The sequence below is a fragment of the Globicephala melas genome, chromosome 13 (assembly GCF_963455315.2).
Source record: "Globicephala melas chromosome 13, mGloMel1.2, whole genome shotgun sequence".
Taxonomy (NCBI): Eukaryota; Metazoa; Chordata; class Mammalia; order Artiodactyla; family Delphinidae; genus Globicephala; species Globicephala melas.
The window spans coordinates 22,795,555-22,809,917 of NC_083326.1; the positions used below are offsets into that span (position 1 = coordinate 22,795,555).

Here is a 14,363-nt window from a genome sequence, read left to right on the forward strand (position 1 = left end):
ATATGTTGCTTTTCAAACTGATGTTCTCCAAACGTGTCAACATTCCTATAGCAGCAATCAACATGAACACTGATAACCCATCCATTTCTAAAGGAAAGCAAACAGATTCATAGCAAAGTTCTTCCGTAACTTATAAAGGCAAAACCAAATAGTTCGTACAGTTTCCTAGATTTTCTGTGATTTTCACCAAATGTTCTAAGTAAGCCAATGTTAGCAACTGAAGAATGCTAGAAAATGCCAGAAAAACATGATGAGAAATGGATTACTTTATTTAGTACAGTCAACATCATATGATTTTGGAAATGTACCCCAAAATGGAACATCCCTTCTTGGCTTACTTTATAAAAAAAATTACCTTGGGTGTAAAGGAGTGGGGTGGGGATAAAAGTGCTACAGAAAGGCTTGAACTTCCCATTTACAAAGCACCTCAAAATGTTGACTTTTGATGTTATCCACAACTGAAGCTGAATCACAGAGATGCACTAACACTCCTGAACGTGTAAAACTCCCCAATTTTAATACATTTTGTCATTTCTTCAATTCCAATATACCAAGCATCCCAAAATATGGAAATGAGCTGGGCTTCTCTCAAACTCTGAAAGGGCCCAGGAGGACGTTCACTCAGGAGTGAAAATCTACAAGCATGTAGCGCACTAGATATAGCTCAGAGAATGAGGTAAAGAGAAAAGCCACACCTGATCGACAGCAGCCACCCGGTAAGGACGAGGAGCACAGGCTCCCGGACCATGTACTGCCCACACCCCTGCCCCCCTCTTCACCAACTGTATAAACTGGGGCTTGGCTCCCAGCCTCTCCAAACCTCAGGCTTTTCTATAAATGATGATAATAATACCAATTCTATTATAGGACTGTTACGAGGACTACCACAGGAGGCAAAGCACATGAAGCACTTGACGTAACACCAAACACACAGCAAGACTGAGTCAGTGTTAGCCTGGAGCAGCAGTAGCCACGTCACAAGAAAATAATCAAGCCAACAGACAAGTGCTGGTCTCACTGAGCATTTAGCAGAATGACAGTAAAGAAAAGACTTAAAAAGAGCTTTCTAAGAGCTTCTCTGGTGGCGCAGTGGTTAAGAATCCGCCTCCCAACGCAGGGGAAACGGGTTCCAGCCCTCGTCCGGGAAGATCCCACATGCCATGAGCAACGAAGCCCATGCGCCACAACTACTGAGCCTGAGCTCTAGAGCCCGCGAGCCACAACTACTGAAGACCACGCACCTAGAGCCCGTGCTCCAGAACAAGAGAAGCCACCGCGACGAGAAGCCTGCACACCACAAACAAAAAGTAGCCCCTGCTCGCCGCAACTAGAGAAAGCCCGCACACAGCAATGAAGACCCAATGCAGCCAAAAATAAATAAAAATAAAATAAATAAATGAAAAAAAAAGAGGTTTTAAGATGCTTGGAGCCTAATGAGATAACACACAAATACCACGCTAATCCCTTTAAGAAAACTAGATATATAAATATCTTTCTTTACACCAACGAATAAAATACCGTAACTGTGCACCTTGAAGGGGACTTTGTTTTATAGATTCTCCAATCATTCCCTTTAATAGTAAACACCAATGCATTTAAATTATGATTAAACTTACAAAAATGGGCTTAAAATGTTATCAAAAAGTATACAGCATTTAAAACTATGCTTTTAAACTAGATAACACTCCATTTGTGGCTGCTAAAAACAATTCAGTGGGTCAGAATCACCATTTTTTGGATGAAACAGAAATGCACTGTGTAACACAGAATGAGAGAACAATTTTGTGAACATTTTTTCAGTGGACACACACAGATGCACACGCACACATACACAGAGTATATGTCTGTGTACTGAGTATCGAGCTGCAGTATAATACTTGTTTCTTACTGGGGGTCATGGTCAAAAAAGTATGAAAGTCACTGGTTTAACACAAGGCCAATACCTGTGTTAATGTTTCAAAAGAAAAGACTAAAGAGCAAAACAACAGCAAAACAACAATCTCCCTCTAAAACTGAAACACACACACAAGTTAACCTGGCTTTCCTACAGTCACCTGGAAGACACGGCGTCCCAATCCTGGCCATCTCCTCTGGGTCGCTGGCCTGTGCGTCCCACCACAGAAGGCCGAGGGCTGCTGCTTCCTGGAGAAGGATTCTGGGAATGATGAGTGACTCTTGCTTCATGACAATAAGACAGAGAAGAATTTTGGGAAACTGTATCTGGGGGGAAAAAAAAAAGAATAAAATTATTCCTTGGTAGAGACAGATTACTGATTATGTAGTTCTTGTCATTCTTCAGGAAAAAAAATTAACAAAATTAAGATAGTAGAAATGCTTCTATGAGGTAAAAGTAAAAGTCAACCTTTTCTGCAATACTCCCTTAGCACACTTAGGTTCATGTCTAATCGACCTGATTACACGGAACCTTTTAGCCAACATTGTTCACTTACAACATTAGAGACCGAATCATGCACTCTCCCGCTTAAAACTCTCCCAGAGACCCTACCTCAAACCTTGTGCAAAAATTAATTCAAAATGGATCGACAACCTAAATATGAGTTAAAACCGTAAAGCTCTCAGCAGAAAACATAGGGGTGGGTCATCATGACCTTGGATTTGGCAATGAATTTTTAGATATGACACCAAAAACACAAACAACCAAAGAAAACAGAGATAAATTGGACTTCAACAAAGTTTAAAACTTTCATGCATCAAAGGACATTAACAAGAAAGTAACAACCGGGACCCTGGTGGCCCAGTGGTAAAGAATCTGCCTTATAATGCAGGGGACGCAGGTTCGACCCCTAGTCCAGGAGCTAAGATCCCACATGCCGCAGGGCAACTAAGCCCACACGCCACGACTACTGAGCTCACACGCCTCAACTAGAGAGCCTGCGTGCTGCAAACTACAGAGCCCACGGGCCCTGGAGCCCACGCACCACTGCTAGAGAGAGAAAACCTGCACGCCGCCGCTAGAGGAGAGAAAACCTGCATGCCACAACTAAAGAGAAGCCTGCACGCCACAACAAAATATCCCGCATGCCTCAACGAAGATCCCGCGTGCTGTGACGAAGACCCAACGCACCCAAAAATAAATAAAATAAATAGATCTTCAAAAAAAAAAAAAGAAAGTAACAACCTACAGAACGGGAGAAAATATCTGCAAATCATATACCTGATAAGGTTTTAGTATCCAGGATAGAGAAATAACTCCCAAAACTCAACAAAAACAAGAAGTCAACCATCCCAATTTAACAACAGGCAAAAAACTTAGACATTTCTCCCAAGATATACGAATAGCCAGTTAACACATGAAAAGTCACTAGAGAGTCACTAGTCATTAGGGAAATGCAAATCAAAATCACAATGAGATACCACCTCACACCTACTAGGAGGATTACAGTTAACAAAAAAGAAAGAAAAAGAAACACGTTTTGGCGAGGCTGTGGCGAAACTGGAAGCCTCATACGCTGCTAGTGGGAATGTCAAACGGCGCAGCCGCCGTGGGACACATTTGGCGGTCCCTCAGAAAGCTAAACGTAGAATCAACGTATGGCCCAGCGGTTCTGCTCTGGTATACACCCAAAGAATCGAAAGCAGAGGCTCGAACGGATATGCCAGCGTTCACCGCAGCATCACTCGTAACAGTCAAAAGGTGGGAACAAGCCCCACGTCCACCAACAGATGAATACATAAATATAATGTGGTGTGTACATACAGTGGAATGTCATTCGGCCGTAAAAATGAAGTTCTGACACGTGCTACAACATAGGTGAACTCTGAAAACATTACGCTAAGTGAGATAAGCCAGATAAATACTGTACAATCCCGCTCTCAGTCTAGGGACCTAGACAGAAAATAGACAAGAGATTACCAGGGGCTGCAGAGGGAAGGGGAAATGGGGAGAGCTGCTTAATGGCTACAGAGCTTCCACTTAGGATGATGACAACGGTTTGGAGACATGTTGGTGAGGGTCGCACAATGCTGGGACTATACTGATCAAATCCTTACAAAGGTGTGCCAGTGCCACTGCACCCTGGCCCCGGGCCACCTCCCAGACCTCACCCCATTCCCCTCTCTGTACCCCCAGCCCACTTACTACGCTCCACCCACACCAGCCTGATTTTTGTTCCTCAAGCGTGTGGCCCTCAGGGCTGAGGCCTCTGACCTTCCTGGAGTACTCTTCCTGCCGCTTTTCAAGCGGAGGTTCCTTCTCACCCTTCAGCTTGCCTCCTGCCAGATACCTTCCCTGACCATCCTATCCGAGAAAGCCACATCCGCAGTCACATTCTGTCACATCACCCTTCTTATTCCCTTTGAGCACTTCATATCTAAAAACTTGTTTGTTTACTACCTGTCCCAACCTTCTACAATACAAGCTCATAAAGGCGGGAACCTTATCTGTTTTGTTCAGTGTTATACCCCTTAGAGTATCAGTTGGCACAGAGTAGGTGATAAATAAATATTTATTTAATACACGAATAAATCTTCTGATTTATCCACTATTTTTACCCACATTATAACTCTTTTTCTGATGAAATATGGGGTACTCACAAGCTCTCAAGAATGTTAATGAGAAAACCCCATGCCCCCTGAGGTCTATAATAAAGCTAACATAAAGGATAAATATTCAAGTAGCACAGGGATCAGTGAAACTCTCAACAAAACAGGGCTTAACTATGAAGCATGACGACAAATCACTACAATTTAATATTCGACTTTCAATATATACTGTATTATATAAGTGCACAGAAACCCTAAACTGTAAATGCTGGTTTGACAAGGCCAGCCCAGTGCTCTATTTGGCCATTAGGTGGTGCTTCTTCCCTGAGAAGTCTGGCACTGCTAGCACATAATATCTGCCTATATCACAAGTTGCATAAAAATAGTTTTCATAAAATACAAATAGGTATTTTTCAAACCAAACAATTTCTTAACACAACATATAACTTGCTAAAATGCCCAAAGTCCCACATGAATAGCGGCACTCAGAATCCTGGTCCTTAGCTCCCAACAACACTCAGCATACGTGGGAGAAAAACACCTTGCAAATGTCTCTTATCAAAAAAAAAGAGGATGGGATCATGAGTGCTTCTGTCATTCATACAGTTTGTTTTCAAAGATGATAATTTGATTACATTTAGGAATGGGGAATTTATGTTGTGAAAATGTATACACAATAACCCTGACAGTAAATATAATGGGGAGTTCTTGGAAGAATCTACAAATACCACCAGTGACCAAGGAATATACAAACATAATACCTTGTTTACTAGAGAAAAAACTTGGATCTCGGTGAAAGTTAAGTCTGTTTCTTAAATACGTGCACAGCTGCTGCAAGCAGGACACTGACTGCAATGCCAGGCGATGTTTTCCATCTCCTCCAAAGGCCAGTTTCAACAGAGATAAAAGGCTCTGCAATAAAGAAGAGCTATAAAAATTATCGAGGGAACAAAGTGCTCGACTTTCAAAGAAGGATGTGGAGCTTAAGGGAGGTTAAATGAACAGTCAAAGGAATTAAGATAAGGTGCAAATATTTATAAAACATAAGAAACAGAAACAGGCAAAAATGACTTGGCATAATGCAGGAAGATGGGTCAAAGTAAGATAAAATTTAAATACAACAGTCAGCGTTTCTCATATCTGAACTGTTAGTTGAGTACCTATCGTGAAGAACACGGGAATAATTCCCCATTCAGGACATTAAGTTACACAGTACTTTTTAAAAACCACAAGAAGCCTCTTACATCTCAAAGAGCTAAATCATTTTGTATGTTTTGATAATTTACAGCTTTCCCTCTGCTATCACTCATAGCTGGGACAGTATGAAGTAATAGCTGCCACTCACTGGCACCCATCTCAGCCCCGTGATTGCAGAGCAAGGGTACCAAGCCTTACCAGATGCCGTGGACACACCACAAACCCAGCCCGGGACCCAGTCTCTCTGCTATACACGTATGCAATAAACTGCACTGCAAAGAATCCACCTACATTGCTCACCTCTGCCATATTTCCACAGCATCCAGCACCGTGCCTTAAACACCCAGATACCCAAAGTGATGCAATTCTAACTATTAAGATTGGTCACTGTTGCCCAACCTCAGTTTCCCAGGTCTAGTCTCCCCAAGTGATCCATAAATGGTTAAGTTCAAGGTCGTCACTGGACTGCATGTGTCAAATGAGACTACTTCCTATCAGGAGAACAACCACTATCTAAGTAAGTTAGAGAGTAAGTGGTCTAAATAACCAAATACTTCATTATTTAACTATGGTAGTGCAAATTTCCTTCCCAAGGACTCCTACTTTGCAAAATGTGTTTCATTGCAAAAACTTCCCTGTTTCAAAATCTAAACCTATTACAGAGGAAACGCACCTGAACAATTTTTGGCCTTTGAAGGAAAATCTCAGCAGGAAAATCTTGCATGATAACGTCTTTCAACAGTTCACAGGTGTTCCAGATTAAAGTGTGGTTACTACTTCTTAAAGAGCTACAAAATATACAAAATACAGTATTATTTATTTTTGAAAAGAATTTACCTATACCAGATTCTAAGTAACCTATTCACAGTCCTTCAGGTCTCAGCCAAGACACCTTGCCCTGGGAAGCCTTCCCAAATCTCCTCCCTAATCAACGAACAACCCTGGGGTAGGTGTGTTCTTTCATGTGCCCATAACCTGTGCTACAAAACTGCCTGTTGACTTCCTAGCCCCACTAGACCCTCCTCAAGAGCAGGGACTACACAGTATCCACCACTGTATACCCAAAGGCTATCACAATGCCATGAAATGAGATCAATGAAATCTGCTAAATGAATCAGGAAATAAGGCAGAGGAGATCATACTAAGTACAGAGTTAAATTCCAGAAATTAGATTCCTTACTGCTCTTCCCTACTCGAGGGAAATGAAGCTGGTACTCTTCTCTTATCTCACAGAGAGGACACCTCTGAACTTCTCTGAAATATGTGCCCTCCTAGGGATGTCACAGTCGTTCACCTCTCACCCCAAGAAACCAAACCTGCTCTCAGCCCAGCTTCAGTCCACCCACAGTTCACCACCCACAGGCGCCCAATGGAGACCGTACCTCCTCCTTAGCGACCGACTCAGAAGTGACAGATCAACACCACCCCTGCCCCATCCCCGTGGGCATGCTACCTCTTCAATATGTTATTCCAAGAGAATTTACTGATGCCCATCAGTAAAAACGGCCATCATCCAAAGCCATTTAATAGCATCCCCCTGTATTGGGCCCTAACTCTAGAAGTTGGTCTTTATTTTTCACATTCTCACCAAAAAAGGGCAGACAACTCATTTGATGTGGCAGTCACTGAAATTACGTTTCAGCAAAAAGTGAAACTAGACATTAAAACAGTCTCCAAACTTCTAGATATTGGCTCTCTACTTTTGGGGGTGATGATCAAATAAAATCCAATACATCAGATCAGATCAGTGGTCCCCAACCTTCTCCTAACAGAGTCCACGTTTTGAAATACATTGTCTACTAAAAAGACTGCATTTATGTTTAATTTCTCCATTTTTATTCACCAAGGGCCTAAGCAATGGCCACCAATCTGGTTGATAAGAGATGACTCACATCACCAAGGAGTGCACAGGATTCTAAGCATAGAAAAGAAACGATGTGAAGCCTGATTCAAGGCAAATAGGAATTTTCTGGCTTGTTTTTTGAAATACTGAAAATCATTCATATATTCCCACTGCTACCTATCACAGCCGCTCAGTATCTTTTTTCCTGATGAAAATGTACAGTAATAACTCTCAGACTTCATGGTTATAAATATCAATACCAAAAGCCAAAACACCTGAAATACATCAGGTACGTACCTTTCATTAGAGGAGAGAACATGCCTATCAGCTGTGGTCAGGGGGAGCCAAGGGAAGGTAGAAAACTTCAAACACTTCGCGGTCGGATTTGCTGCTAATGGAAGAGCAAAACTTAAGGCATCAAAGGAGACAATGCTGACAGATGCACAATGTTCAGAATAAGGCTTCACCTTTAAAACAAGTCCTCAAATAAAGTCACAGCCTACAGTACCCTAAAATATACCGAAAAGATCAGCTGCAAATTTGTTCCCTCACAGAATAAATAACAGAGCTCTCTTCTCATAATTTAAACAGAACTCATATATTATTATTAGAAGGGTATTAAACACAAACCAATATTGAATGACATTTAGAACATCAATTAAATTTTCTATTTCACCATGTGGCTAACCAGAACATAGAACATAAACAAAAAAGGAACTGGCATTTGGAGATCTCTAACTGTAGAAATTAAAAACGATATAAACGTAATCATATACTATATTTAATTAGTCATGTTCAAATATCCTAAATCGTGTTAGATATTTAAACCTCTTTGAAGATGACTTGAAGACCATAAGATTAAAGTTCAAATATCAGTGCTCAGACAAGATTAAAAGAAATCTGAGAAACCAAATGCAATTTTATACTACCTTCCTTCAAATTATTTTTAAACACATAGTGTACAGGTTAAGGTGGCAACACATAAGCCCTTCCAAACGGGCAACAGTCTTTGTGCAAAATGCTCTGAAAAGAGCATGGAATTGTTAAATTCAGATAATAGTATTATTAAATTCTCAAACATAGCAGTTGCTTCCTTCAAAAGTGCTAACATAAAAGCAGGGTTTACTTTCTAAGGGAAAAACAAGAGGTGGGTGGAGGGAAGGACAGGCTTATACTGCACACGTAAAGATGTGTCCAAAATAAGCCACACCAGCAATCCACGAACTGCAACTCACATAAAAATATGTTACCATCTCAATCTTCCTGAATGTTTCAACCGCTTCACTCAAATACCCATGATTCCCAGCCCTGAAGACACTCCCTTCAGATGTCTCTCGTTGTCACTCAATTAAGCCTCTCAGCCACAAACACAAAGAACTACCATGTCAAAACCAAAGCTCCCGGGGCTTCCCTGGTGGCGCAGTCGTTGAGAATCTGCCTGCTAATGCAGGGGACATGGGCTCGAGCCCTGGTCTGGGAGGATCCCACATGCCACGGAGCAACTAGGCCCGTGAGCCACAACTACTGAGCCTGCGCGTCTGGAGCCTGTGCTCCGCAATAAGACAGGCCGCGATAGTGAGAGGCCGCGATGAAGAGTGGCCCCCGCTTGTCACAACTAGAGAAAGCCCTCGCACAGAAACAAAGACGCAACACAGCAAAAATAAATAAATTAATTAATAAACTCCTACCCCCAACATCTAAAAAAACAAAACAAACAAAAAAAACATTGGTTGAAAAAAATAAATGCTAAAAAAAAAACACCAAAGCTCCCTATAAGCCTAACAAAACTTTTCCAGAAAGGAAAGGAAAAGTATTTTAACAGCTGAACAAGTTTCTTGTTCTTTCTTATGCTGTACTCAACCTGAGAGTGTCTACGAAATCGTTTTTATAACCGAGGGCTACCAAACTGAGTCACATTGGATGCTTGACGTCCGCATATACATCCTTGGAAGCAGCCGTTTAATTTCAACCATGCAGGCAGTAAGATGTGAAGTACATGCTTACTTAACCATGCCCTAACTGTGTCACCTAGTACAAAGGTTTTATCCTTTCTAAGCCCCAGTGTTCTCATCAGTAAGATGGCGTTAATAATAATATCAGCCTCACTGGGACTCCATGAAGATTCATTTATTCATTCAAGAAATACATACTGAGTGCCTAATACATTTCTGGCACTGTTCCCCACACCCACACAGGTAAAGCAGTATTTGCAGCTGTCATTAAGCTTATAATGAGGGAGTCAAACAGGAAGTAAATGAATACATAATTTAATAAATACATATAGGAAGAAAACCAAATGTAGATAAAAAGTGATCACTGGCTAGAGTCCTCAGGAAGGTCTCTTTGAGGAGGCGGCATATGACTGACCAGAGACCAGATGCAAAAAGACCTGGATGACATTCCTGAGAGAGGCTCTAAATCAGAACTCTTCAGTCAACTGAATGTTGGAGTAAAGATAAATGAGGAAACAAATTTGATCCTGAGCCTCTGGCTTGAGTCACTGGGTCGACAGTACCGCTTAGTGAGCTGGAGAATTAATGAGGTGGTGTGTACAGTGCACAGCTCAGCTCTTGACAAAGACTCCCAGCTCGATAAGCACCAAGTACCACGGCCACCATTACCACCGCCTACAGAGCTGGTCACAGGCACTTAGAACAATACACAGTTTCACCATTGAGACTCTATATCCTAATCTAACTTGAGGGAACAAACTTTCAGTTTGGTGCTTAAACATTTAAGTCTGACCACAATACGTCTTCACAACAATGAGGGAAAGTACATTAATTTCCAACTTTCCAGGTAGACAGGACCCACGTCCCTGTAGATACACACCCACAGGTCTCGGGGGCACTTCCATCTGCTGGAAAGTACTTTTGTCTTGAGGAAAATATCCCGTTAAGATTTCAGGTTGCTGTGGCAATTCTGAAAAGAAAATATATATTACTGTGTTACTGATGCATTACTTGCTGAAAGTGAAACTTGCTCTTTTCAAATACAAATGGTTTATCTTAAGTTTCTGAATCACTTTAAAAACTAGAAAAATAATCCAATTATGGTTCTCTGAATAATCTGTCCTCCTAAAGAGGAAAAAAATGTAGATGCCGAGTCAATTTCGAATTGAGGGGTTTTTTTCCTCTCTTTTAGTGTTATGTAACTACAATTATTTCTTAGAATGAAAACATCCACAATGTACATAAAGAATCTGTTACAAGGTATTTATTCAAGAACTGTTCATCTCAGCTTCTTAGTCCATCTCTCTCCTCTCCCTTACTCTACATATTTCCTGATCACTTCGATTTTCATGTTTTTTAAGAAAAAGTTGTCAAAAGCAAGAGTCAGACACCATCTTTCAATAACTCTGACGATCCCCTATCATACATGATTACATATTCAGCGCTTCAGTTGTCATGAGATTGAGAACGAAGAAAAGGCTAAAACCAAATTTTGTCATTTTCTGTTTGAAGTTTTCATGCCAGTAGTTCTAATGTTAATACAGAAAACTAAAAATTAGCCCTAGACCATACCTCTAAACTCACCTGCAAGGAACTAGGTTGAAAATTCATGATTTAAGATTCTACTTTATTTGTTATAGCTTAGACAGAAATTGTAAAATACACTGTTAAAAATCACAATCACACGAGAAACTCAGTAAACGGCAGCTGCTACTGTTGTTCTTGTTAACAGCGGGCCCGAGGGTCACAGCAGTGGCAGTACAGCACTGGCATAGAGAAGAATAGGGTCTAACAGATTAAATGAGCAAAAACACAGTTTTTTATACTTTTACTACTCAATCATATAAATTTCAAGAGCATTTTCTTTCCTTCAAATCAATTTAAATGCTTTCCATGAGCAAGGCACTATACTGGACATCAAATAATAACAAGAACAACAAGTAACAGTAGCAGACAAGGGTTCTGTGCTTAATATACACCGGGTCCTATGCTGAGCACCGTCCAGACATTGCCCCACTTAATCCTTACAAAAATCCTATAAGATGTTCTTGCTTATTGTACCAATTTTTGGATGAGAAAACTAAAGCCTGGAGGGATTAAGTACCTTAGCCATGGTCACCCAACTAGTGGCAGAACTGGGACTTAAATCCATGTCTCTTTGACTCTGATCTTAGCCAGTATACCATGTGTAGCTCATTTTGATTGGACCCCGTAACAAAATCATAAGCAGGGCAGACATCCTCCCTATATGAAGAACACAGCCCCAAAATGCAAGTATAAAATATTTAAAACAACGTCTGGCACATAGTAAAGAGTGCTCAATGAAAATCTGTTGTTATTGCTAAAAGGGATAATCTGTCAAACTAGTCTCACAAAAAGAAAGTCACTTCATCTTTTATGCCCCTTGACCAAAACAAAAACACACAAGTATCCTCTCTGTAACATTACAGGAGGGGAATTAAGATAAAATTCATGCAAGTTAACATAAGAAAAATAAGAGTCGCGGGGGGGAGAGGAGGAGGATTGTTTGCTTTTTTAATCTAAGGTTCCTTTCCTTAGAATTAACCATTAGAACCAATATATTATATTTTAACAGACTGACTGACTGATTGATTTCATCAGAGTGATTCCAAAGAGTTACCAGTTTGATTGGTTTGGTAAGATGCAGAATGTAGTTCAGGAACTTCTGAAGGAAGAATAAAAAGTCCATCCAGAATGCCATCAATTTCAGCCTGTAGATTCGGCTCCACATTAGAACGAAGTTTAGATAAGAATTCGACTGCACCAAGGTCAACCAAATGCTGGACTGCTGGGGGATACTGAAATAAGAAATGGAGCGTCTTGAGAACAACTATAAATATCAAAATCTCCAGACTTTATTTTACAGCAATCAAAACATGACATTATTTTTGGTATACCAGATGTTCATTTTTAAAACATAATTTTTGCGGTGATATACATAAGATGTAGATTTACAGAGACATACGTAAAACATTTAATAACACTTATGAGAGAAAAGCCCAGACACTGAACACTAGAAATGCATACTATCCATTCCTACTTTCATTTATTAAATTGATTACTTCTCTTCACTGACACTCACTGTATCCTCTTCTACCTCCAGTCACTCAAAGGATGCCAAAGTAATAAGTATCTCCTACAACTGCACAGTGATTTACAGTTTGGAAAAGTTAAACCTGCCACTTTGATATCTGACCCTGACAACTAACTACTCTCAAGACAGACTGAGAAACATAAATCTGAAAAACAGATATGGGAAAAACAGTTTAACATACTTGTGCTGTTTAGTATCATGGTCTGTAACTTTATCTTTAAATGTGTTCTCTTTTATACAAAGACATCTCATTGTAACATGTAAATGACAGAACCATCAGGGAAAACAGAATGACAAGTATTAACCTCCAAAGACGATCCCCCAAATCAGAACATACCTGAACTCAGAAACTGTGTTACTTCAGAACACAGCAGAGACAATGTGAGATTCAACATTACAAATAAGAGAAAAGGAGAATGGAGCATTATATACTCCATTATATTATTATATTATATATACTCCAATATATATACTCCATTATATATTATATACATATTTAATAAATGAATTAAAATTCAACGTTCACAGCTGTTTCTTAAAAAATTAATAATTTAAATTTTCAACAAATGCTACACTTAAATGACTACGAAATACTCACTTGTTCGATTATTTTATTTCAAAATGATCCTACCTTAACCAACCTGTTCAACAGACTCAGAACCTCTTCTTTCATTGGAACGGACGGGAAATTGAACCATTCCAGCAAATGGAGAAAAAGGAGCCTCTCCTGAACCAGATCAGCACAGCAGATTAAACTGTGCTCAATCTTGCAGAGAATATTCTTGAGAGCGCGCGCCCTGATCTCGGCCAGCTGATGACCTGTCAAAGAAGACAGCACAGAGCTATTTCCCGACTCCAAAGAGACGCCCACAGGGAATTTACCCTAAAACTTCGTTATCTACGCTGCGGGCGGGAGCGGGGTAAAGAAGGAAATAAAGAAACCAGTTTTTTCCACACGCAGGACGCTGGTGCATTCACGACGCGAACTGCGGAGTTTACACAAAGTCCGAGGTGGGCCCCCGGGGGCTGCCCCGCCGAAGCCCGGACAAGACAGGAAGCCGTCGCGGGGTGGCCCGGCCTCGGAAACGTGACACAGCCATTCTCAGCAAGCGGCCACGACGGGTGGGCGACCCGGGCGAGGGGCAACTCAGACTGTTACCCAGTTTCCTGATGAGCCCCGTCAGGACCATCTCTTCCCGCTCAACCAGCCGCCGCCGGAGAATTAAACTGCCGCGCCACAGCGTCCGACCACAATTACTGTCCCCCTAGAAACCCGGCCGGTCCGAAAGCGAGTTCCTCAATGCCTGAGCGAAGGACCCAAAGAGTGAGAGGCATTCCGTGAGCTGTCCCGGTCCCCGCGCCAACAGAGAAGCTTACAGTCTCGCTATAGTGACTACTATGCAGTTCCTAGACAGCGGACTCCTTCGTAAGAACTGGAAAGAATGAGGAGTCAAGCAGGGATAGAACGCGTTTTGGCCGCCGTGCACGTCGGGAGTTGTAGTCTTCGCCAGTTCGTGCTCTCCTCCGGAATTCCGGACCCGCCACCGCTCCCGCCTGCCTGGGGTTCCGGCGTCCAAGCGCGGGCTGCGGCGCCGGCTGCAGAGGCTCGCGCAGAAGCCCAGGTCGGCCCTGCACCCTCCCTCTGAGAGGGGTTCGTTTATGACCCTGTCAGTCTGAATTCTCAGCTCCCAGAACTTTACAACTTAGAGTGCAGCGTTTTGTTAGGATGACGTACCCCGTTCCGCCCCTACCT

The 14,363-nt window shown here is 41.5% G+C and overlaps 1 protein-coding gene across 2 annotated transcripts in view; it reads right to left on the reverse strand.

The window, feature by feature from the left end:
- The window catches only part of RTTN (rotatin), a 146,094-nt gene extending 132,279 nt beyond the window's left edge, over positions 1-13,815 (reverse strand). The window contains exons 1-8 of one of the 2 annotated variants that reach the window (XM_030868151.2): positions 13,770-13,815; positions 13,242-13,429; positions 12,137-12,314; positions 10,376-10,465; positions 7,841-7,931; positions 6,374-6,488; positions 5,265-5,415; positions 2,055-2,220 (exon numbers count right to left, since the gene is read on the reverse strand). In XM_030868151.2, coding sequence (XP_030724011.1) covers positions 2,055-2,220; positions 5,265-5,415; positions 6,374-6,488; positions 7,841-7,931; positions 10,376-10,465; positions 12,137-12,314; positions 13,242-13,429; positions 13,770-13,800 — 1,010 coding nt within the window. In that variant the 5' untranslated portion in view covers positions 13,801-13,815. Of the gene's footprint in view, positions 1-2,054; positions 2,221-5,264; positions 5,416-6,373; positions 6,489-7,840; positions 7,935-10,375; positions 10,466-12,136; positions 12,315-13,241; positions 13,430-13,769 lie in introns of both variants that reach the window. The other variant, XM_030868150.2, reaches the window with a different exon arrangement.
- Positions 13,816-14,363: the final 548 nt, after the last annotated feature.